Source organism: Pseudopipra pipra, chromosome 7, assembly GCF_036250125.1.
Source record: "Pseudopipra pipra isolate bDixPip1 chromosome 7, bDixPip1.hap1, whole genome shotgun sequence".
NCBI classification, from domain to species: Eukaryota; Metazoa; Chordata; class Aves; order Passeriformes; family Pipridae; genus Pseudopipra; species Pseudopipra pipra.
This window is the reverse complement of record NC_087555.1, coordinates 24001984-24026558: the sequence shown is the minus strand read 5'-3', so window position 1 is coordinate 24026558 and position 24575 is coordinate 24001984. Positions and strand designations below refer to the sequence as shown.

At 52.6% G+C, this 24575-nt stretch overlaps 2 protein-coding genes across 2 annotated transcripts; one reads left to right on the top strand and one right to left on the bottom strand.

The window, feature by feature from the left end:
- The first annotated feature begins 23 nt into the window (after nucleotides 1–23).
- Nucleotides 24–19967, top strand: ARPC2 (actin related protein 2/3 complex subunit 2). The gene is made up of 10 exons (XM_064661222.1): nucleotides 24–202; nucleotides 9883–9917; nucleotides 10911–11023; nucleotides 13038–13083; nucleotides 13664–13850; nucleotides 14285–14378; nucleotides 16664–16790; nucleotides 18207–18307; nucleotides 18676–18776; nucleotides 19528–19967. Exons 1-10 carry the CDS (start codon nucleotides 129–131, stop codon nucleotides 19550–19552), a joined length of 903 nt encoding a protein of 300 aa, XP_064517292.1. The 5' UTR covers nucleotides 24–128; the 3' UTR covers nucleotides 19553–19967.
- Nucleotides 19968–20350: 383 nt separating this feature from the next.
- Nucleotides 20351–24454, bottom strand: AAMP (angio associated migratory cell protein). The gene is made up of 11 exons (XM_064661209.1): nucleotides 24323–24454; nucleotides 23851–24003; nucleotides 23430–23549; nucleotides 23167–23306; nucleotides 22929–23073; nucleotides 22682–22765; nucleotides 22343–22458; nucleotides 21886–21989; nucleotides 21314–21404; nucleotides 20886–21040; nucleotides 20351–20622 (listed from the first exon to the last, which is right to left on the bottom strand). Exons 1-11 carry the CDS (start codon nucleotides 24408–24410, stop codon nucleotides 20547–20549), a joined length of 1272 nt encoding a protein of 423 aa, XP_064517279.1. The 5' UTR covers nucleotides 24411–24454; the 3' UTR covers nucleotides 20351–20546.
- Nucleotides 24455–24575: the final 121 nt, after the last annotated feature.

The following is a 24575-nucleotide window of genomic DNA, read 5'->3' as shown; positions in this document are numbered from 1 at the left end:
GCCTGCGCGCGCGGCGGCGCCGAGCCGGACGTGACGCGCGCGCGAGAGCGGAAGCGGCGGCGCAGGGTCGGGCGGGTCCCCGGTGCGCGCAGCGGGCTCGGCTCCCCCAGAGCCCCCCCGGCACCGACATGATCCTGCTCGAGGTCAACAACCGCATCATCGAGGAGACCCTCACGCTCAAGTTCGAGGGCGCGGCCGCCGGGTAGGAGCAGGGAGGGCCGGGGCGGGGCGGGGACGGGGCCGCGGGCTGAGGGAGGGGCGGGGGCGCGGCGACGGCTGAGCGGGGCTGGAGCTGTGCCCGCCGCCCGGGCACGGGGCAGAGGCCGGCGGGGCGTGCCGGGGGAGGGTGGGGATGGTGACAAGGCAGGATGGGGGGCTAGAGCGTGACGGGGGTGGCACCGGGCCGGCGGGCACTGAGCTACCCGGGAAGCGGGGAGGGCAGAGCGGGCACGGGGTGGGGGCCTGCAGGGTGAGGGGGCTGGGAGGAGGGTGGTCGGGGTGGGGAAGCTGAGCTGGGGGCGGCGGGGATGGGTAGAGGGAGGGCCTGGGGAATGAAGAAGCAGAGCCGGACAGACAGTGGAGAGGGGAGAGTGGGGCTGGGTGGGGTGGTTGATGGGGCAGTAGGGAGCTCCGGAGGAGCAGGAGGGATCTGGGAAGGGTGTTTGACATCGCAGTGTTGAGATGAGCTGAGGAGGCAGAGCTGGAGGACAGGGCCTGAACGAGGAGGAAGTTGGGAAGGGAGGAAGGTGGGTTTGCAGGGGTGTTTGCTTTGGGTAGTGCAGACTTCATCGGCGTGGTGCCAGCGCTGGTACCGAATGTGTGGGGGGAGCCGAGGAACAGGAAGCCTGTGGTGCCGAGTCGCGGCCTCGGCCTTTCACCTTGGGGGTGGGGAGCACATTCCAACTTTCTCCCTCTTTGCTTTCTCGAGGAGGAGGGATGCAGGCCCCTGGGTCAGCCACGGCCCCTGGTGCCAGCCTGGTGGGTGTCCTGGCCTTGGGTGTGGGTTGGGGGGTCTGGTTTGCACCTGCGTCTCTGCTGGGACAGTTGAGTCCCTGGGAAGCTGGTGATTTTTTACTGCGAGTGTTGCACCAGGGCTGTAAAGATCCTTGTGAAGGCACAGCTTAGCTTGGAAGGAAGTCCCTGCATATGAACGTATGAATCTGCCACCGAGCTGCCTGTGGGCTCGCTGCTCTGTGTGCTGGCCGAGACACCTTTGTACAGAGACTAAGCCTTGAGAGTCAAAGCGCCGTGGTGTTATCTCTGGGGTGGAGCCTGCCCTGGCGCCTCGCAGAGCACGGCTCAGGCTGCTCCGGGAAAGGACCCCCCCAGGCAGGCACCTTTTTCTGTGTCACCTTTTTCTCCAGTGATTTTTTGAAGCTCTCAACCTTTTGTATGCCGAACATTGACAGAGGCCACTTCCTCTGCTTTCCCCACACTCTCAGTTGACTTCTTGCTCAGGTTGGTGTTTTGGTGGTTTTTTCATAAAATAGTCTCACGGGCTGCTGATAGCCGAGCTGCTCCCAGATGTTGATTCTTCTTGAGCCTGATCATTTAATGCAACAGGTTTCCCTGGAGCACAGGCACCAAACTGGGAGGAGGGAGCTCCCAGGTGCCCACTGTGGCATTGCAGCTGCATCCATTAGAAAGTACAGCATGTACCAAGGTTAATAGTGTGCGTCAGGACAGCTTGTCCATCACAAGTCCGTTCCGAGGCACTCTTCCTGCTGGAGAGAGAAGAATGTGTATGTGTGTCCCTGTGTTGGTGTGAATGTGGAGGGGGCAGTTTGCAGGTTTAAATGCACCTCAAAACCCTGACTCCATGTGAGCAGAGCTGGCGTTGCTCGCCCTGCACCAGCCTGCAGACTCCCAAATTTTCCATTTTGCTGTGCAGCAGAGCCACCTCACTTGCGCGTTGGCACGCTTTCCTGACGTACCAATTGTTCCTGGATCGATCCGTAGCGCAGCTGATGGTGCTCTGCTTCTACCTCTTAGTCATCTATGGCATGTTGTGTTCTTTAGATGTCATTTCTAGATAAGTTTTGTGTCGTGAGTGTGTAGCTGGAGGTGAGGAAGTTATTTACTTCTGCATTTTCTTATGTGCTTGTGCTGGGGATCCTTCTGTCCAGGCAAGTGCAGCACAGTGAGGTGCATTTTTTTTCTCTCTTTTCTAAGGAATGGGTGTTATGCAATATTTATTCATGTGAAATTTCTTTTCCCTACGGCCACAGCTCTGGGCTCGTTCCTGTGGTGCTCATCCTGGAGGCAGGAAGGGATTTCATGTACTTCACTGTTTTGGTGATGGTTGTTCCAAGGTGTGTCTTGGGGAAGAAAACAAGACAGTCAGGGCAAGGTCGAGCCTTGAAGGATTCAGTGACTGGGAGGAGCGAGTCAGGACACTGGGGCAGAGTTGGGTTTCCATTATTTGCTCTAACCCAGGAGTGCAGCAGATGCAATGCAGGGATTGGTCCACAGTGGTTGTCCTGGAGCCAGGTGTGCCTGGTGGCTTCAGCAACAGCCTGGGAGTGGGGCAGGGTGGGGTTTCTTTCCAAATCCTTTGCCAGAGACTTGCCCTGTGACATGGGCCATGTCATTCCCGTCTGCTTCCCATGGCTGCAGTGTGGCCGTGGTATGGCAGGTCCCTACAGAGCTTTCCTGGACTGTCAGGTGGGAGACACTCCACATTTCACCATGTCATATAGAACTAGGTCACATCTAGAACTTGGAGCTAATTACTGCCGTAACACTATTGTTGTATATTATATGTTCCAATCTGCTCTGCGTAGAGGTTCGTCAGCTGTCCCTGGAATTCCCAGCATGGAAGGTGCCTTGGCAGGACTTCGAATAGAGAGCAGAACTTGAGGCAGGGCCTAACCCACCTCTGAGAGTCCTCCCTTGACAAGGTCCTTGGTGCTTGGCAGCATCCACCTGTAAATGGGATAATATCTCACCTCCTTGGACAGCCACCATTGAAAGGTGATATTTAGATCAAGGTGGTAACAGATTATGGACTTAAATGCATCTGTTGTTTTTTTTCTTTATTTAATACTGTAATTTCTTGGTTTAAATCCACTCTCTTAAGCCAACCACATTTTAAAACAAAGGTCTAAACCTACCAGAATCTGTTGAAATAACTTGAATTAGGAATTTCCTGCTGAAGCTTTCAAGCATTGAACTGATGCAGTGTGGGAATACCTGGTCAGTACATGGAAATAAGTGTGTTGAAATGAGGGTGGCTCAAAAGCTTTTGTAGGTATCAAGAGAATAAACTGTTCCATAAGCTTTTCACTAGTTCGTTTGTACTTAGGAAGTTGCCTAGAAGCTGGAGTCACAGGTGGGTTTTCCCATTTCTGATAGAAATGTGATGTGAGGGCATGAGCTCTACCAGTTGGAAATTTTTGTTTCTCATCATTGCTTCCCTTTGCTAACCACACAGACAGGAAAAACCCCCACAAACACTGTAAGTGTAAAACATTTTGATTATTGTCTTCTGTGTCTGGTGAATACTTGTTCTGTTTAGCACCCAGGGAGGAACACCTTCCCAAAACAGATTTGCTATCCAGTTTTGTCCTGCTCTAATTTAACTGATCCCAGTGAAAGTGTGGCACAGGGCTTTGTTCTCAGGGTTTGATTGTCCAATCATACATAGCTTGCCCTAAATCTTTGGTAAATTAATCATCAATCTCAAACCGTTACTTATTTTTTACCCACTGTGCAAAAGAAAACAAATTTGCATAGTTGGAGAACAGTATGCCTTTTCCTGGGTTGGGAGTGGAGGGAAGAGAATCTCAAATCAAATTGTTGGTTTCTTTACAGCTATTAGTAGATACAAATCTGCAAAGCTTCATGACTATTAGCTGCATAGGAAATCAGCTGAAGCCTGAACTTCCCTGGTGCGGAGCAGTTCCTGTGAGCTGGGCTGAAGCTGTACCCGCCTGCTTGATGGTATTTCCCGCCTGCGGTCACTTGGTGCTCGTGGGCTGTGGAGCTGAGCCTTTCAGACAGCGAGGCTGAGCCCTGGGTGAAACCAGGCAGTGTGAACTTGGTGTTTGTGATGTGACATGCAAAGTGAGTTCATGATGGGGAGACCAAGGAGCATCTGGAGGCTGTTGGTTGTGCTGGGAGGGTAGGGGAGCTTTGAGTTCTGCGGGGCACCACTAAGAAACTCCCTGCAAGAGTGGCTGTGGCCATACGTGGCTCTGGTGCTTCAGGAATCCTCAGCAGCCCCATCAAAACCAGAGATTGTTCCTCTGCTACCCCTTCCTTCTTGCTGACAGAGGCATTTTTGTGGCTTCAAGGGAAACAGGATTGGGGAAGTGACCTAGGTTAAAATTAAACAGGCAAAACTGGGTATTTTTAGCCTAAATGAGTTTCCTCATCCCGTTCGCTTGCCATGGTGCAGCTACGGAGCAGGGATCAGGTCTCCCTCCTTCAGCAGCAGTGGCAGGTGCTGGCTCATTGTCCTCACAAGCCCAGCCTGGAGCTGCACATCTCCCCCCACAACCTCACCTGCTGAAACTCAACCTGCCTGACTCTGATGTGCGCTCAGGTGATGGTGCTGGCAGAAAGCAGTACCCTTGGGTTCAGCTGGCATGGGCAGCACTTGTACACCCTGGCTGTCCACGTTCACTGAAGGTGCTGTAGGTGTTTGAGCATAGCTTCTGAGACACAACACATCCTGCTTCAGCCACCAGGGAAGGTGACTGCATTAATGGTGGATTGTGAACCACCTCTGGCTGGAACTAGGCAGTGCTCTGCTTTCGAGCAACAGCACAGGAGGGAAGAGAAGCGAGATCTGCAAAGTGTTATGCTTTCACAGGTGGTTCTGTCATAGCTCCAGCTTCAGTTTTCATCTTGGGTTCCCAAGAGGGGCCTACACTGTTTTATCCTCAGAGAGTGGTTCTTGCTGCAGCCACCAGTGCTTGACACCAGAGAAGAGTAGATATCCATCACTATGTTAAAGAAACACAGTGAATAGTGTGTGCAAAATGAGGCCCTTCCCCAGAGATGTGCCACAGTTCTGGATCACTCCAGTGGGGAACTGTGGACTACCTACCCACAACTGGAACGAATACTTGGCTGGAAGGGGATCTGCCTGTGCCTCCGTGCTGCGGGACCAGCTGTGCTTTGCTGTGAATCCCGCTGCCTTCCTACCAGCCAGCCTCCTCCAGGCTATTGGGCACATATCAAGGGAAAAGCTTGGGCACAAGGAGATCACCTAACTGAGAGGGGAGAGCTGGCATGTGTGGGGGTACTGTACACTGCTCTGTGCCTGACAGAGCACTCCTGCTCGAGTTCATGGTGGGTGTGCTGCCTGAGCTATGGGAGCTCTTTGATTACTTATGCTCCTGCAGCTTACGTAGGGAAGCTTTTGTTAGCTGAGCAGGGCTCAGGAGTGGAGGCACTGTTCAGATAATTTTAGACACTGCTCATAATTTTTTTTATTGGGGTGACCTTTCTGTAGCAAGAGCCTGCAGTCTGTCACTGAATCTGGCTCACTTTATCCAAACTGTGTGTCGACTCCAGTGATGTGAAAGCTCTGCTTGAAGCTTTAAGCTTTGAAATACCCCTTTTCCCCGCCTCCTCTGGGGCAAGAGATTAGAGTATCTGCATGCCTGCAGCTTTTAAAATAATTGCCATTCTCCATTATTTGGTACAGGCCTTAATTGTGATGTGGAAATGCTTCAGTATGGTTGTCAGCCAAATTTGCAGCTAGGTCTTTTTAATACAGAAGATGAAGGCTCTGTATAATCATTATAAGTCTTCATTGGTCTTAAATTTATTGTAACAAATGGCTAAGTGCATCTGTGGCCTGAGAATAAAACAAGGAAGTTTGGAAGTTGTCAGAGTCAAAATAGAGGAAATGCTGTCAGAAAAAAGATTTGCTATTGCTCTTAAGTGCTCACTGGCATCTCTCCACAGGCACTGTGACTCTACATGGATGTTCTGCCGGGGTGAAAAATCTGATTTGGAACTGCTTCTGTATTAGATAGACAGGGTGTAGGAGCCATTTGGAGATAAATAGGAGGAATGCAGGCAAGAAGACATAAAACCTGTCTGGGTCTTTTATAGTTACAAGCAGAGGGCAGGTGGGATTTGGTGTGGATTTGACTTCAAACCTGATAAGTGTTATCAGAAAACGGACTGCTGCTGTTGCTGGGAACAGCTGCCATTTTAGCATCAGAGTTCAGGCAGGGGTTTGCAGAAAGGTCTGGTCTGGATTCAGTGTTTAGTACAGAGAGAAGCCTTCCTGCTAGGAGCTGGTTTTATTGTCCATTTGGGGCAGAGGGTAGCAAACAGGGAAGATTACTGGGGGAGGCTGTGGTTCAGGTAGCATTGATGGGTAAGGAGCTTGCAGGGGTCACAGCAGCTTTCTGCCCCAGGAGTGGATGGGCTGTTCTGTCTGAATTCCTCTGAGCCTAGCTAGGCTTAGTCTATTTCTCAGATACTTGAATCAGGGGTAGAAGTGAACCCCGAATACTGAACTCCTGTCTGCCCGGTTGGGATTTACATTCTGGCTGGGACTTAGAGATGGCTGGGATTTAGAGTCACTCTGCACCGAGCTGCTAAACTGCCGATTCCCACTGTGGGTGTGGAGGGTCTCGTCACAGAGGCACGGGATGCCAGAGCATGCTGGACCAGGCAGAGCTCTTTGGGATTGCGCCACTAACCTGACAGTAAGGGGTACCCACCCTGCAGTGATGCAGGCTCGGTCCCAGGCGTGCTGTGCATCCTCTGAGCCTTTGCAAGAGCAGGGAGGGCTGAACACAGAGAGGACACGCTGTGCCTCCACAGGGTGTTCAGCACATCTCCACTGCTATTTCTGTGAGCGGAAGATGAGGTTGGTGGAAGGTCGAGGGGAAGTGATCATGTGCGTGAGACCTGCAGCACTGTCACTCATCCAGAAAGTACAGACGCTGGTGAGCTCCTCTGTCTTCTGCCTAGGGACTTCTTGTTGAGGGAACCACAGTTCAGGTAGCAAAAGGGGTGGTTTTTCTGTTGTAGAAACGTTTCAAGTAGCCAGGGTAGTTATGGTGAGATGAGCCAGAGAAATAAATAGAAGCACTTTAAACTTTGCGATTGTAAAGCTCTTTAACTGTGAAAGGCTAAGAGAGCTCACTTTGCTCCCAGCCACACTCCCTGTCCTCCCTTGGGCCAGGCCAGGCCTGGGTTACTCAGGTGTGTGCCCGGCGAGGCAGAAAACTCACCGTGCCATAGGTGACTGCGCCAGCGTGGCTGCGAGGAGCTCTGTATTCCTCTCACGTGAGCCCTCGCTTCAGTGAGGCTGTGCCAGGAAGCAGTTGAATATTCAGCACTCGAAGTTCTGCCCAGTTACCTGCTTTTCCCTTAAATATCTCCCCTCCTCAGCATCCCCAAGTACCGGAACTGAGCCACTTGGGAAATCAGCGTTAAAATAACTTCTGTAAGAGAAGATGCTTGCAGGAAGACAGGCCCAAAACCGGCTGTGCTATCGGTGAGCTTTTGTGTGCAGAACAAAGGCTCTCGTGCAGAGCCATCAACCGGCTCCGGGTACGTGGTCTCCTCCGCTTCTTCAATAATGCGACCAGTGATCTTCCTACCATCCCCCGAGATACTGGGCGGGCAAACAGGGAATTGTCCTTTCTCGGCAAAACCACTCCAGTGCGCTGGCTGTCAGCTGCTTCCCTGCATTTATGAGAGGGAGGTGCTGTGTTCAGAGGACTGTTCTGGGAGCCGGCGCTCCGGGAGGTGTCAGCTCCATGTGCATGGGAAATGGGGTTTGAAAGGCATAACTCTGAGAAGATGGAACAGGGGTTTAAGGATGTCTCCTCTTTAATATTCCTAGCTCTCATGTGCCTGGCTGTGCTATCTTTAAAGCTTCCTACATAGGTTTCTTTTTTTATAAAAATGTATACTGCCATCCAAGCTGATTCCCACGTCTGAGTGTGGTGCTCTAAAAGAAGAACATGTCTGCATCGACTGACCGAGTGGGATCAGTGGGATTTTCTTTCATCTTTGCTCTGAGCAGTCCTCGGTGAGCAGAAATGCCTTGGATGCAGCTTGGGGAATTGCTCCCCTTTCCAAGAGCCCGAGCTAAATGTGCCACCAGGGATGTCCACTGAGCCTGTCTCAGGCCCAGCTGGGAAGTGGAGATGAAAGCAAGAGAGGTCACAGGTAGCTGGCACAACTCTTAAACTAAAGGACCTGCTTTGGGTGCGCTCGCACTGCTTCTTTCAAGTGTGTGGTTTTTATCTTCAGGGATGTGGCACAAAAGACAGAGGTTCCCCAGTCTTCAGACAAAAAAGAGCTGTTGCCTTTCACAGGTAATCACTTTCAAGAAGCAGCAACACCTCATCATTTCTACTTAGGATCTCTGTCTGGGGATTAATTCCTCCCTTTCCACTAGAGTAAAATGTTGACTCGGTGCATGGTCTGGGATCAGTGATGTTCAGTGCTTTAGTCTCCCTTGTATTGCCCAACTTGAGTTTTAGCACACTGTGGTCATTTCTTCCTTCCAGGAGCAAGGCTGACTGCAGAAAAGCTGATGAAAGAACAGTATTTTCTGCTGAGATAAAATCATTTAAATCCTTACAGAATATGATTTGGGAAAGTAGATATTGAATCATCACTTCCCTCCCCCTTTCTCAGTGTATGTACTGAGGTGTAGCCAGTACCCAGCACCATACGAATGCATGGACAGAACAAGTTTCAGCAAAAAGGTTGAAGCTTGTCTCTGGGCAGCAGCAGCAACATAGCTGAGATCACGGGCTTTGGTTTAAGGAGTTATTTCACTATGTTGGTTCAGACAGGTATGAATGAACTGTTAGAGACTAGATTTATGTTAGCAGCAGCATTAGCCTGTACTCTGTTAATTACCACCCACTTTTGAAAGATAAGTGGAGATATGATGTGAAACAACAGTATCAGACTGCCATTTTTACCCCTGCTCATTTTTCACCCCTGCTCTCAGCAGTGGAGATACCTTTGCATCATTCCTTGTTGGAGAGTGTTGGAGAGTGACCAGTCCCCTCAGAGTTGTGAAAGCCATTATGTAGTGCCAGTCCCAAAAAATTACTTTCCAGAAGCAGTTACATCTTTCATGGGGTCCTACTCTTCTACCGATCATGGACAACCTGGAAATAGGGTTTGTTAAGATGTAGTTTAATCTTCATAGTCACAGTGTAAGATGTGGTGTACCTTTGGTTTGCGAGGGGCCTTGCTGCTGAGGGATCCCAGAGGCCACTCAGGGCAGTGTTAGAGCAAACCCAGAGCTACAGTTTTTCCTGCAGAGGTTGTTGGCAAAGTGTTGGGGCGTTTTGGAAGGGGGGCAGAATGAAACTCACGCCTGGACAGTTTCCTTCTGTGGTTTGCTCCTATCCCTGGACTTGGAAAAGGGGTCTTCTCTGCAAGTGACTTATATCAACGCATTTGCAGAGCTGGTGTTGATGGAAAGGGGATACTGTGTCAGGAAGGATTACTCAGCCCCTTCCACGAACTGGTATTGCAGGACCTTACAAAAGAGCCTCTGACCCCAAACCTGTGTTATGACTGATCTGTACAGAGAGTGCACTTGTGAAAACGAACTTCTTAGTGACGAGCAGCTTTCTCAGTTCTAACTGGAAATCTGTGATGTCAAAATCTATTAATAAACTACAAATAATAACAACCTGTCCCAGCTTCAAGGTCTATTTTATGTCATCTGGGATAAAACTCATGCTTATGGGAATGAGGAAAAATCCAAGATCTCTTGTTTAAGGTTATGTACTAGTTGAACAGCAGGAGATAGGAGGGTTTTCAGGAAGAGCTGCTTGTGAGAAATAAGGCATTGGAAATTAATCCTCTTTCCTTCACAGCTTGGAGGCTGCTATTTGAGTTCTCATCTCCTTTGTTTTCTTTGCTTTTTAGAAATAAACCAGAGGCAGTAGAAGTAACATTTGCAGGTAAGCTCTGCAGCTCTCTTGACTTCTCTGAACAAAGGACTGGCTCAAACAGTCTGCCCACAGCTGCACCTGGTTTGCCCAACCTCAGCCCATACTGCTGGACAGGTGCAGACGGTGTGGACACTGCAGTATCCCTAGAGCTGGGGCTTTGTTGGCTGCCCCACTATTTTCTCAGTCTATCTGCTTTCCCTGGAACTTCCCCAAAGCAGTGAGTTCAGTGGTGGCAGAGCTTTGTTTGGTGTGTCCCTGCTACATAGCTCCAGCCTGTTCTCCAGTCCTGCCCTTGGTGCCCTGTTATGAGGTCTTTAGCACCATCTGGTTTGGGTTGATAGGAAGCTGGCTCAGGATAACAGGCAAAATGAATTCATCACCTGAAGTTTGCTCTCCAGGAGGAGAAATGCAAAGGAAGTTCAAGTGCTCATTCAGCAACTGATTTTTTTGCTTCTGTTATCAAGAGCCTGTGTAAGCTGTAGAGCTCCATGGGGAAGGAGCATGCTGGGTTGCTGGAGGGTTGCCTTTCCCTGCCTCCTGGCCTCCCTGCCCATTCTGCAGTGAAGTGGAAGCTGTCACAGCGGGCAGCAGCTGAGCTGCCTTTGCTGGCAGAGATGTTTTCTCCTCCGGGCTGCAGCTCTGGCCTGGTGGGCACGTCAGTCACTTTCTGTGCTGGCCATCCAGAAGGTTCCCGTCTCTGCGTGTTTGTATCCTCCTGCATTGAGCACAAGTGGATTTGCCGGGGATGCTAAATGACACTAGACTAAAGATTTCTGTGAGGGACAGGTGTCAAAACTGTTTCAGCCCTGTGAATGATAACAGATCTCCCTACATGACATTGCCACTTTCCTTAATTGCGGGTTTCTCTCTTGCTGTACGTTTGAGGGCTGGAGCAAGAGGAATAGTATTGCTTTATGCGGTTCCTGGAACATGTAGGGAAAACCTTCCTCAGAAATGGAAACTGGTTCCTGTTCCCTCACATTTTTCTTGCTTGCTTCTTAGACTTTGATGGAGTCCTTTACCATATTTCAAACCCCAATGGAGACAAGACAAAAGTGATGGTCAGTATTTCTCTGAAATTCTACAAGGAACTCCAGGAACATGGTGCTGATGAGGTAAGGAAGCATCTCCGGGCCTAACGCCTACAAATACTGGGTTAGCAATGCCCTTGCGATGTTGGTGGATCCAGCATCTGACCCTTAGAGAAGCAGCTGCACTCCCATCTCACACTGATCAAAGGAGCAGCCCTATGCCACCCAGGAGTCCCACTTTGCAGGAAGACAAGGGCAATTGTCTTCACACTCTCTCATGAATAAGTAGTCATCTTATATGACTCTACAGCCTGAAAGGCAAAAGGCATCACTAATTTTGCAAGTCCAAATTAGTGTGAACACTGACCATATAGAAATAGTTTCCCTGACTGGTGTGTTGAGCCCACAGGTGAAGGAAGGCACCAAGACAGATCTGGGGTCCCATGTGCTTCTCTTCATACTCTAACCACACTTGAGAGCCAGTGCTGGGCTCCTGCTGTGTGTGCAGACCTTGATTTGCAGATGGGTTCCCTTTTCACTGCTGCTGTGAGGAGTTGCAGGCTCAGTTCCTGTTGAATGGGCTGTGGCTGCAGAGGGCCATTTATGGTAGAAAGAAGAAGCCTCTCTGAGCTGTGGTTGGGCGGCGAGGCAGGAAGTGTGACTCAGTTCCTGAGTCAGTTTTCAAATCTCCACATGGTAGCGAATGGGGTTCACCCAGGGCTCTTCAACAGGCTTTTGCCTCTGGGTGGCTATCCTTGGAAGAAAACAAGGAAACTGCTCCCTCAGTTTATTTTGAGTCAGGTGAGAAACAGATGATTTGAACCCAAAGTGAGTTCCTGCAAATGGCCGCAAGACTTACCTAAGTCAGAACAGATAAGACTGAGTGTCCTGCTTTCCTGGTTCCTGTATGCAGAGCTTTCTAGGAGCAGCATTGTCTGCCACTGAAGACATTGCTGGCAAACAGTAAGTCAGGCAGCCCAAATGATGGAGCCCTCCCAGCATATTTAGTGGGGATCAGTGCAGTGTGCGATCCCAAGAGAACCACTGTGCTGGTCAAGTGGCTGACACCACTGTGCACCAGCAGCCATTGTGGTAGTGGTAGAAGGCAACTTCCTAAACTTTTAGAGGAAAACTGGATCTCTGCAGGACTTGCAGCACTTCCTCCTTGGAAGTGCTGACTGAATAGAAATTACATTCTGAAATCTCCAGTTAGCAAACTGTTGCTTTCCGTACTTCCCTGGAGATGATGGAGCTTGTTTCTGCTCTGTTTTTTTGTGAAACCGCACTGTGAAGAATGCAGGGTGGGGTTCCTGCTAAGGGCATCTCTTGCAGCAGCCCTCTGCTGAGAAGAGGTTTTCGCATGCAGAGAGCCTGTGCATCCTTTCCACGTGGTAGTGGGTGTCATCCCAGGAGGGCCAGTTCTGCCACAGCATTGTTGTGTTCTTCCCTGTAAAATACCTCCTGTTCCGGCCCCCTCATTGACACAGAGCTATGGCTCAGTTGGAAATTGCCATTGATGTAAAATTCAGCAGTGATTATGTCTGAAGAAAGGTTTTTGCTATGTTGTAGGCGGTTCTGCTTCTGGGAGGCATTCAAGCTGCCTGGCAGTCTCCTCTCCATGCCCATCTGTCCTGTGCAATAAGCTGAGACAGGGCAGGTGATCGCCGGGCCACGATGCACCTGACCCCTGCTCTGAACTTGCCATCCCATGAGGAGAGGGACTGGGCACACTTTGCATCTGCCTTTGAAGGGGAGGAATGGTTGTAGCCCTCAGATCTGTTCTGTCAGGCTCTGCTATGTGGAAGGGGATTTCTTCCTCATGCAAGCTCAAGACTAGGAGGAACTTGAAAAAGTTCCAGTTTTGAGTCCTGTTATGTAGCGTGTCCCCTGTCAGTGATATTTAGGGAGCTCTCCCTAGAGCAGGAGCAGCCAATAGTACTAGAAGTTGGTGATATAATACTTGTCCAAATTCACTTAGACTAGGGGAAGCAGGTGATGTAATTTGATATTTCTAAATGAAGGCCAAACATGGCTTAGGCTGTGCAGGAAGAAACAACTCTTGATAGCTTGTGCTCTCAATGTTTAATTTCTTTTCTAGGTATTGAAGAAAGTCTATGGAAGCTACTTGGTAAATCCTGAATCAGGTAACCCTGCAATAATGTTTTACTCTGTGTGTGTGTGTGAATGCAATTCCAAAATTACTGAAGTAATGCTCAGAAATGCTTATATGAAGGCTGCACTTGAAGAGCTTGGTATCTGCGGCTCTCTGTGCAATGAATGTCAATTTAAAAGGTGGCTTAGGTAAGTCAGGGCTGAAGTAGCTTGCAGCACAAGCTGTAATTCTTTATGCAGCCCTCCTCCAGGAAGCCTCTGTTCCTCAGGGTTTGGGTCTTTGTTCTTCTCAAAGAAGCTTTGTGAGACACAGGAAAACCATGGTTACCTGTGACAATATCTCTTCCTACTCACTGCAAAAAACTGGGGAGCAGTTCAGCCAGCACATGTGTCTGGGAGCTCAGGAAGGAGCCCCAGGAGCGTTGCCATGACCACGTGCTGAGTTCAGGCATGGCTTCTGGCCATGCTTGGAGTGGGAAGTACTCACCCCTGGGGCTTTTGGGAGGATTTAAGGCAAAGGTGAGACTGTAGGTGTCTCTTTAAAGAGAAAATGTCTCTGCCTTCATTAAGGCCCTACATAGATTATTAAGGTTGGTGGCTGTCCCTTCCCAGGTTACAATGTCTCTTTGCTCTACGACCTGGAGAACCTTCCCGCAGACAAGGATGCTATTGTGCACCAAGCCGGCATGTTGAAGCGCAACTGCTTTGCTTCAGTCTTTGAGAAGTATTTCAAATTCCAGGAAGAGGGCAAAGAAGGAGAAAAAAGAGCAGTCATCCACTACAGGGACGATGAGACAATGTAAGTGTTCAAACCAAGCAGCATGGGTGTCAGACAGCAGTCAGGACTCTGTTCCTGCTCACAGCTGTAGGTTGTGGTGGAAAGTCAGGAAATCCTACTGCTTGGTACTTCGGTAGAGTAATAAGGGCTTGTCCTAGGCTCCACAAGTATCCAGCGAGGGTAACACTCATGCCTCAGGCTCCTGGAATGTTACACAAGAGTCTCTGTTAGTGGCAGCACTTGTGGGTGCATGCAGGAGAGGAACTGGCCACTCCCAACAGAAATGTTTTGCTCCCTGCAAATATTTGTCTCAAGGGAGGGGAAATTTTCAGCAGCCAGGCCTGTGAATGGCTGTTCTGTCTTCTTGACCTTGTCATACAGTTGCTTCCTTGTCCAGTTGATCATCTTCTTAGCTCCTGTTCACATCTGGGTTCTCTTCTCTCACCCACCTGCAGGTATGTTGAGGCAAAAAAGGACCGTGTCACAGTTGTGTTCAGCACAGTATTTAAGGACGACGATGACGTGGTGATCGGAAAGGTGTTTATGCAGGTATGGAAACTGAATTACGGGGAAAGGGTCTGGTCCTCAATTCAGGTGCCTTCTTGCTTGAAGCAGCATTGCCAAATAAGCTGCTGAAGTTGGGCTGAAGTGAGCACAATGGTAGTTTAATGCATGTAAATGCTTTGCAGGGGCCCCATGCTGCACGGGATGGAAGAACATGTTAATAGGCATAGGCATTGTATTTTCCTGGCTCTTGCACTGGCATCTGTTTTATTAATAGTCTTGCTCATTTGGACAATCAAACATATTATGTGTTACAGATGAGAAAGACCACAGTAAATACTTCAGTCCCCACGTTGAGGCCTTGTAGTGTGGCTGGCTGTGGTGTAGGGATCACCAGCGCCAGCTGAGGAGCTGAGTGTGGTGGGAAGGCTGTAAAGAGAGAGGAAGGGTGAGACAATGTCATGCCATGCCTGAGATGGAGCTGAGAGTTGTCTGCACCTCGAAGTTTCTTCCTGCTAATGCTACAGAAAGACTCAGCAGCTCAGTGTGGCAGCTCTTGAATTTGAGTTTTTCAGAGCTATGAATAAACTGTATTTGCAGGCTTGAACCAGTTTTAATGCCAAGTACTTCTGCACTCAGCTGAGTTTTGCAACTGCTGTTTAGCTGGAAAGCATGGAGAGACTTGCAGTGAACACTTTGCATGTCTGTTAGCCTGTGTGTGCAGCCTGTGGAGATTAAAACATCTGCGTGCAGCTGGGGGAGGCTCAGTGCGTGCTGGTATGTGTGTTCATCCCTGCCACTGACCCGCCTCACTCGTGTCTGCTGAACCTCCTGGGGAGCCGCCTGCAAGGCCCTGCAGAGCGTTCCAGGGATAGAAGAGCTTTAACCCACCTATTCAGGGGTGCCAGGCTGTGCTGCTGACAGGCTTATGAACAGCAAGTTACTGGCCCAGTTTGGTGCATACCAGTTTACCTGTGTTGGGCATCATCAGAACAGGGTCTGTTGTGATGGAAGTCTTATTTTGCAGCTCTGTTTACTGTGTTCATTTGCTACAGGCAGGGCATCTGCTCTGGCTTTGAGGTTTTCTCCGCCAGCATATCCCTCAGCCTGGAATTCAGCTTTTAAAACAGGGAAGGAGGCATGATGTGAACAAAGTGGGGTTAGTGAGGCTCCTGGGGAGATGGCAGGGCTTCAAGGCAGCGGCTGTCCCGGAGTCTCCATGTCCCGAGTTCTTGGTTTTTACAGCAGCAAACCCTGTCTCTACCCAGCCACAAGAATTTCCACTCTGAGTCACTCTGGCTCCTTCCCTCCAGCTATTGCTCTTGCATAAGGCAGCCGGGCATGGTGGCTGCTCATCTGGGCTCTCATGGAGAAAATGTGACTATTAACTAACCAGTGAAGTCATTTGAACCATTTCACCCTCTGGCACAAGCAGGCAGAAGTGCAAGCTAAGCATTTCATTAAGGAAATCCCAGTAATCTACTTGGTTCTCTAAAACAGACATGGATGCTCCTGCCCTTCCCGGGGGAGCTGTGCTCAGAGGAGAGGCCAAGGGTGGCTGATAATGTGTAGGCTGGGCTGGAGGTCAGTGAAGCAGAGGGGAGGCTGCCCTGCCTTGGGGCAGGAGAATGGTCTCTGGACATTCCCAGCCCCATGTAGGGATGGTCCTTACAATTCCTGAAATGCAGACAGTTCATTTCCTGTGAAGTGGGGGTTGTGCTGCTGTCAGGGGTTCTATGGGGGAAGGGATCTCCCTGCCTGAAGGTATTGTTTCAAGGTGTAGAGAAGCGTTAAGAAGAGCAAGCTTCACATACAAGCTTCAAACCCTGCAGGTGCCTCTTGATGCCTGGGCAGGCTCCTGGTGGGAGATGGTTTCTCAAATGGCAGAGCCTTTATGTTGGGTGTGATGGAGACCTTGAAATTCTCCCTGAGAATTTCCGTTCCTCTGGAGTGATGGGCACTGCCCGCTTTCACTGGAAGCATTGATGGTGTTGATTTTCCAGCAGGAGCTGTGCTGTCTTGTGTGCTTGCTCAGACTGAGGTGTCCCTTCCACAAAACACCCATGGCAAGGGTGTGACACTGAAAGCCAACACAGCTGAGGGGCTGCACTAGAGCCATGTATAAACCCAGAATAGCCATCCATTTGGGGCTGGTTTTGCTGGGGAAAAGGCTTGTTTTTCAGGTGTTTGGCCTGATGAACTCTGTCCATTCAGGGAAAGCTGGGCAACCTTCTGCTCATTGCCCTGTAGGAGTGAGGAAACCCCATTTGTTTACCCAGCATGTTGTTGAAGGGTTGCAGTGAGACTCACCTTCACTTTGTCTTGTTCAGGAGTTCAAGGAGGGTCGCCGGGCCAGTCACACAGCGCCACAGGTGCTCTTCAGCCACAGGGAGCCACCCTTGGAGCTGAAAGACACGGACGCGGCCGTTGGCGACAATATTGGCTACATCACCTTTGGTAAGCAGACAGCTCTGAGGCCTGGGAATGCTCGGGAGGAGAGAGGTTCCTGCTGCTGCATGAAAAACGAAAAGGAATTCACCTTCCCTGAGTGCTGAAGTGGGTCACTGGGGGCTGCAGGGACTCTGGAGTTGCACTCTGTATTGTCCACCCCCCTTGGAGTGTCCCTTTGCTATATCAGGCCACCTCAGCTCTGCTGTGGGCAAGAAGATACAGAAGTGGACAGTGAGCTGTTTAGTGTCTGCCTACAAAATAAGTTCAGTACTTGAGAGCAAAGGGAAGGGTGGCTTTGCTGTGATATTGTGGAAACTGGAGGTTTCTTGTGAAAGGTTTCATGCAAGTGTAATTGTAGCTTATCTAGCTGCAGGCACCTGTGCAGTACTTGATCAGCAGGGGCAATTGGAGAGCAGCAGTGGGGCAGTGAGTGAGTTCTGCTTCTCCAGCTCTCCCTCTTTGCTGTGAGCCAAACACTGATGAGCCACTTTCTCCTGCCTGCAGAGGTGGTGGCCAGCAGAGCCATCACTTCCCCCTGGGCAGCAGTGCTGAGGAGTCCAAACCCTACCCTGTTCAAAGGGATAGGTCTCTTCCAGGGAAGTTGGGGGCAATGGTTGGATGCATCTTTAGGGTCTCTCAGGCATCTTTAGGGTCTCTCAGGCCAGCGTTCCTGTAGTTTGGAGCTCAGAGATGGAGCACAGACACTGCAGGGAAAGGTGAAGTTAGCACTGTTTGAGGGTGCTCCTTGAATGGTGTCCTGAGGTCCGAGCAGCTGTCAGCTGTGGGAGGGTTGTCTAATGGCAGGGCTGGGATGGCACATACTTCATGTTTGTTGAGACGCAATTTCCCAGTTATCTGATCTGACAGTCTCAGGTGAGATCATCACACAAACAAAAAGTTCTTTCAGCCCTTGGATGTGGGACACTTAGCAAAGCACCAGCTGATGGAAAGAGCGAGCCACCTACTTGTATCCAAGTCTGTCTCTGTTACAAGCTGCCAGGGAGAGATCCACAAACAATTTCAAGACCCCAGGGCAGACTGCATCTTGAAATTGTTGGAGCAGCCTGACTGCTCTGGTCTGCCTCCAAGCTGACTCCTCCGATTACGTCTCCCAAGCACCGATGCTGCATTATGCAGTTTCCTACAGCACCATCGTCTCTGGGCACTTGGCCTTGCCTGCATCCCACAGACTGCACAGCTGTGTCCAGGCTGCTGTAGGAGATATGGAAAAGTGCTCCTAGGCCTTGTATATAAAGATTAAGTGCTGCTTAATCTTGGGACGTGTCATAGTAAAGGACTTTTTGTAGAGACCAAGGCAGGCATTCAGAACAGCACTCCTGGAAGTTTCCAGCACTGCAGGATCCTGAAGCCCTTGGGTAGCCTCAGGAGGCACTAATGGTCTGTGTTGGCCTCTTCTTTCAGTGCTGTTCCCCCGTCACACCAATGCTGCAGCCAGAGACAACACCATAAACCTGATCCACACGTTCCGGGACTACCTGCACTATCACATCAAGTGCTCGAAGGTATGAGGGCCGGGGTTGAGGGACACAGGGTGGCTTCAGCCCATCTGACCTGGGTGCTGCAGGGGAGGAGCATGGGGCAGGGGTGCCTCCTGAGAACTCACTCAGGTCTGGCATTGCCCTCCCCAGTCATGCAGGGGTGGCAAGTGATGCATTGCCACCTTCTCCCTGCTCTTGGGCAGAGGCAGTGCCTATTTGCTTCCCATTCCAGCAGCAAAGTAGGATTTTTCCCTTTTGGATCCGGTTTATTTCCTCTCTGGCAACAGAAATGAGGGTAATTGTTCAGAGTGACCTGGCTTTGATATGTCTTGAAATCTCAGCTATGAAGACAGGATCCTGACGTGTCCCTGTTTTGTCCTAATGAAACGCAGGCCTATATTCACACGCGTATGAGGGCGAAAACGTCAGATTTCCTCAAGGTGCTGAACCGTGCCCGTCCAGACGCAGAGAAGAAAGAAATGAAAACAATCACGTGAGTGGCAACGCAGGGCTTGGCGGTCTGGGCTTCTCTGCCAGCCACAAGCTCGCTCCTTCTCAGCTTGGCATACCGCAGTCTAGGGAAAGCTGGGGTGCTGTGGGGGTGACCCACAGCTTACTGCCTTGCATGCCCTTTGAGGAGCTGGGTCTGTGGCAAAACCCTGTGCCAGCAGGTCCTGTGAGCCCTGGTGTCTCCATTGTGTCGTGTTTTCCCCCCCCCAGGCCCGTGGTGGCATTTTTGGGGCTTTTCCCCTGTTATATTAGAGTTGGCTGGCCAGCTCTGGGGGCAGCTCCAGCTCGTGAGGGGGGAGGAGCCAGGTCCTCCCTAGGGGTTTGTGGGTACGGGATTGGGTCCTTGTGCCCGGTGTGTCTGCAGCTCCTGCAGCTGCTGGCTGGGGCCAGGATGTGAATAAGCAGCAGAGTGAAGTGGAGGGAGGAGAGCAATTCTGTGAACATGTTTCCCTCATGTCCCTTACCCTCTGCTAATCTCAGAGCCCCTTGGTGTACTTTCTAAATGTGTGTCCTGACGTCCCCTTTGCATTCTGCTTTGGGGCAGGAGGGCTGTCCCCTCTGCAAAAGGCAGCCTCTCCCCACAGCCCCTCTCACTGGTTCTGCAGCCACAAACACCTTTGAGTTCTGAACCAGCAGTGCCCGCCTGCTTTGAAAGCTCAGCTGCAGTGTGTGCCCCACCACAAGCCCCACAGCCACCCTGGGGACCGTGCTGACTTCTCTGTGCATCCTTCCAGGGGGAAGACGTTCACAACCCGTTAACGCCGGGGTCACTGAGGCTGCCGTGGAGGACGAAGTTTGGGGCACTTGCTACCCGATAATCGTAGCTTTTAATGTTGCACCTCTGTGGGCTCATAAGGATTTCAAGCAATCGGGGTCTGTACGACAGTTTGGGGAGTAATCTGCAGAAACGAGCTGTGCTTGCGAGGACTTGATCGTTCCAAGAAACAAAACTTTAATTCCAGTTTGATTGACTTAATTTCTTTTCTTTTTTAATTTTTTTTTTTCTTTTCAAGCTGTTTCGCTTTGCAATATGTTACCGGAAATAAGTTGCAGTATTTCTTATGAGAATAATGCAATATTAACTTGTTTTCTTCTGAGTATTTGAGTTCAAAACTCCTGTATCTGAAGAAATACTGTTGGGGTTCATTAATAAAGGAGATCTTTCTATCTTAAAGGGCTGTGGGGCTTTGGCTTGTGAATGCATGTGGCCTTGCCCTGGAAGGGGTGTTTGGAGTCACAGCCCCAAGGGAGGTAATTCCTGTATTGTGGAACAAATGACTTCTAGTGAACTTGGGGGTACTGTGCTCAGGTCTGGGAATAGCCTGTTCTGTTAGGAAACTCCTGGACTGCACAGAGCATGATTCTCCTACCCTCAAATAGCAATCTGCACCCTTCCCTCCTACCCTGGCTCCCTCCTTCCCCCTATCAGGGAGAGCTAGGATGGGGGTCTCTGCCTCTCATCCTCAGGCCATGACTGGATGCCAGGGAGATTCCTGAGGAGGGAGCACAGCTCCCCAGGTCCTCTTCCCCTCAACAAGCAGAGTAGATGGCATCCAATTAAGTGAAATAATTTATATAATTAAAAGTCATCTTCATACAAAACCCCAGGCTTGGCCCCTAGATGGGGAGGGCAAAGCAGGGCAGGCTGGAAAATTACAAAGCACACGCTGGAGAAGGGTAGTGACACCATCTCCATCATCCCTCTGTACACGAGCTGCCGGGCAGTGCCGGGACTCCATCCCTTGGCACAGTTCTAGCGATCGGGGCGCTGGACGCAGAACACTTTGGCTTGGTGGTCGCCAGAGGTGGTCACCACAATGGAGGCATCCCTGCGGGGAGACACGGCTCAGATATGGGGCTGGGGACATCTGGTATCCCTAACCAACACCCCTGGCCCAGCTCTGAACTGCCACACTCCCTCTTGAGACCCTCAAGTCTCAGCGTGGACCTGTGTCTGTCCCCACCTTGGGACCAAACCCCAAGGGCACCCAAAGGAGAGACAGTTCGTGAAGTGAGTTCCTGAGGCTGGAGGCCCCTGCCACCCCTGGTCCCTCCACCCTGCAGGGAAGGAGTCTAGGGATTCCCTGCTCACTTGTTGACAGCAAAGTCGAGGATTTCGGCGGAGTGCCCTCGGTACTCGCTGATCATCTTCCCCGAGCGGGCGTCCCAGAGCCGCACGGCCCCGTCCAGGCTGCAGGTGTAAACCACGGCCGAGCTCTCCTCCCACAGCAGCTGCACAATCCCAGACTGGGGAAGGGGGGACACAGTGGGAACTTCCACAAAGTCTCAGCTCCCCCCTCGTAACCCCTCCTCCCTCCCATGTTGTCTGCCATCCACACAGACAGGAGAGCCAGCCCCCAGGGCCAAGCACATCCTCTGTGCAGGGACTGCAGCTGTCTTTGGGGAAGCCCAGGGCTGAGAGAGAAGCACAAATCAGGAACTGGCCCCTGGGCTCTGAGAGAGATCTCCAGCAGGCCCAAAGCCCACCTCCCAGGCCTAGGAGAGGGGGTAGGGCCGTACCTCATGTTGGCACTTATGCCTCAGGCTCTGTGTGGAGACATCATAAATAGCCAGTGTGCCATCCAGGTAGCCCACAGCAGCCAGTGGCATCCTGCAGAGAGGGGAACAGGCATTACATGGGACTACGGGAAGCAGGGATGGAAGTGTGTGAAGGATCCAGGTTGAAGGCAAACCCTGGGCTGAGGGCTGCAGTGTGTTGAGAATATGAAGGACAACCCAATGGCCGGAGCCATGAAACACCCCAATCAGGAAAGCCAATGGGACAGCAAGAGTCAACAACCAGCCTGAGGTTAATAAGAAAGAAAATGTCCTGGCATGAAAACAGCCGTGTCTGGAGGGTATCCTGGCCCAACAATGGTCCATCAGGCTAGTCCAGAAACCCAACAGTTGCCAGGAGGACTGAGCAGCCGGTGTCCCTTGTCCTCACACCTAAGTGATCCAGGATCTCCACATCCAGCCAGGGAGGACGGAGGTGAGAGATGCAACAGAACAAGCACAAAGGATGCAAATGGATCTGTCTGTGACAACTCCTGTAAGATCTAGCACCGAAGAGGGGCTGTCCCCACACTCACACATTACAGAAGCCCAGCGACTCCACCGAATTGGACTCTGCCTCCTCGCCCTCACCGATGGGTGCCTTAGGGGCCACACTCTCCATCTTGAACACGCACACCACCTGTGTGGAGGGAAGCTGACTAGTCCCCGGGGGGAAGGGGATCCAGATGCACAGAGATCCTGTTCCTTACCCAGGACCAAGCCTGCATCCCCAGCAGACCAAGACGCGGCCCCAAATCCTCAGCTCCTGGGAGCAAACATTGGAGAAACTTCCTTCCAGGAGCCCAGTGGCACCACCCAGCCCTGGCTCCACCCACAGCACGAGGACGCCTCCTGCCGGCTGCCGATGGCTGTGCACCAGCCCAGCCGGGGAGCCTGGGGGGTCCCCAGCGCTCCTGGCTCTGCCCCTGGCCCGGCAGAGGGGCTTGGGGGGTCCCCAGTGCTCCTGGCTCTGCCCTGCCCACACGGACACACCTTGCCTGTGGCGGAGTTGACCAGCTTGGCGTGACAATCCACAGAGCCCGTCATGATCAAACTGCCATCCTGGTTGCTGGCCACACACGTCAAGGGGTCCTGGTGGCCATCCTGGCCTGGAGGGTGAGAAGCAGGCATGAGCTCTGTGTGTCATCCCCACAGAGACTCAGCGGGCCTCGAAACCCACCCTCCTGCCGCCTCTGCCACCACCCCCGCAGCAAGGAGCAGCCACCAGTGGCTATGTGGATGCCACCTCTCCACCTAGGCAGAGGTCAGAGCCCACTGGAAGGGGCCACTCCCCAGATAGGAAGCACCCCAGGTGATAAACTTCTTCCCTACCTTTAAGGACATGCAGTGAAGTTCCCTGCTTCAGGTCCCAGATGCGCATGGTCCCATCCTCATACCCCACCACCGCCCGCTTCCCTGGGTGAGACAGAGACAGTGCATGGAGACACAGCCCCCCTCTTCCCTCCACTTCCCACTCAGCACAGACTGGCAGAAGCAGGAGGGCAGATGGTGACAGTGGGGTGCGCATCTGCTACAGAGCTGGTGACATTCCCCGCTCCAGAGAGCCCCCACGCCTCACCATCAGGCAGGATCCTGCCACACGTGGCTGGGCATGCAGGGCCCTGGAAGGTTTTGCAGTCCCCACTGGGGATCTTCCACATCCAGGTGTTGCCATCAGCCGTGCCCGCCAGAAGGACATGGGCTTGAGGGTGCCACTCCATCCACTGGGCAGAGAGAGGGACAGGCAGCATCACAGGAGGTGTCCCCCCCTCGCTGGCCCAGGAGCTCCCCACAGCACCAGGGCTTCCACCACTCACCTCCAGGTCCCCCACCTCAAAGGACCACACTTCCTCCTTGGCATCCACCCGCCACACTTTGATAAGCCCAGACATGTCACCCGTGGCCACAAACACAGAGTCGTGACTGAAACCGGCACAGGTGACCGAGTCCTTGTGTCCTAGAGACATCAGGGGACAGAGACTGCTCAGGCCAAGCCATGAAGAGGACAGCTCCAGCACAGCTCCCAGACAGACACAGCTGGGAAGGGACACAACTCTCACTGGCACAGCCTCAGGCTCACCTGAGCACTCGAACAGCAGCTCCCCGTCGCTCACACGCCACACAAAGGCCTTGTCATCCTCCCCACCGGTCACCGCCAGCGTGTTGGTCTTGGGGTCGAGGCTCACGCAGAAAACAGAAGCTTCACAGGAGAGTAAAGACAGGCTACATTGCTCAGGGGCCAATCCCACCTCACCTGATACTCCCAGGGGATCCAAACCCAGTGGGAATTGATTCTTCACATGGGAGAGGAGCTGCCACGGTGGGAGGCCCAAAGAGCTTCTCTGCCAGAGTATAAGGCAAAAACAAACCCAAGGCAGCTTCGAGTACTGATGGCTGTCCCAGGAAGGCTGGGAGACAGCAGCCTGGCAAGGCCCTCTGCACCCCCTGGCTCTGGGGAAAGCTAAGGTGGGAGCAGGTCCCGAGGGGGCCCCAGCACTCACCCGAGTGGAGGGAGAACGTGACCTCACTGTCGTCCTGCGCCTCCATGCCATCCTCCACCCCCTCGTCATCCTCCGAATCCCAAGCCTCGGCATCGGGCTCGTCTGCCCCCTCGTCCTCAAAGTCCACGTCCTCCATCTCCTCGGCCAGGTCATCTGCAGAGGGCGAAGGTCAAGGCGCGGCTCTCGGCCCGCCCGGCTCGGCACCCCGGGGCGGCTGGGGGCACGGTGGGAGAGGGGGGAACCCCGCGGGACAGGGCAGCGGGGGGATGCGCGACGCCGCCGCGGCCAGGAGACCGGCGCAGGGGAGCGGCAGGGGGCCGGGGAGGGCCGAGGGGAGAGGCCGCGGGCCGAGGGGATATACCGGCCGGGCCTGGCACTGGGGCGGGGCCGCAGCACGCCCGGTGCCCCGGCGGGAGAGGCCGGAGCCCCCGCAGGCCCTGCCCGATGCGCGGCGCGGGGCGCCCCGTCTCACCCGGCCCGGGTGGGCCCAGCTCCACCACCTCGATGATCTCCTCGTCGCCGTGCAGGCCCAGCGCCCCCGGACCCTCCGCGGGCTCCATGCCGACCCGCCCGCCGCCGCCGCTTCCGCCGCACGCCCCGCCCCGGCCAATCCCCGCCCGCCGCCCTCCCGCTCCAGCTAACCACGGCCCGCGCCCGCACGCGGACCCCGCCTTTTCCGCCAGCGGGCCGGGCCGGCCCCGCCCCGCGCGTTGGCTCTGGGAGAT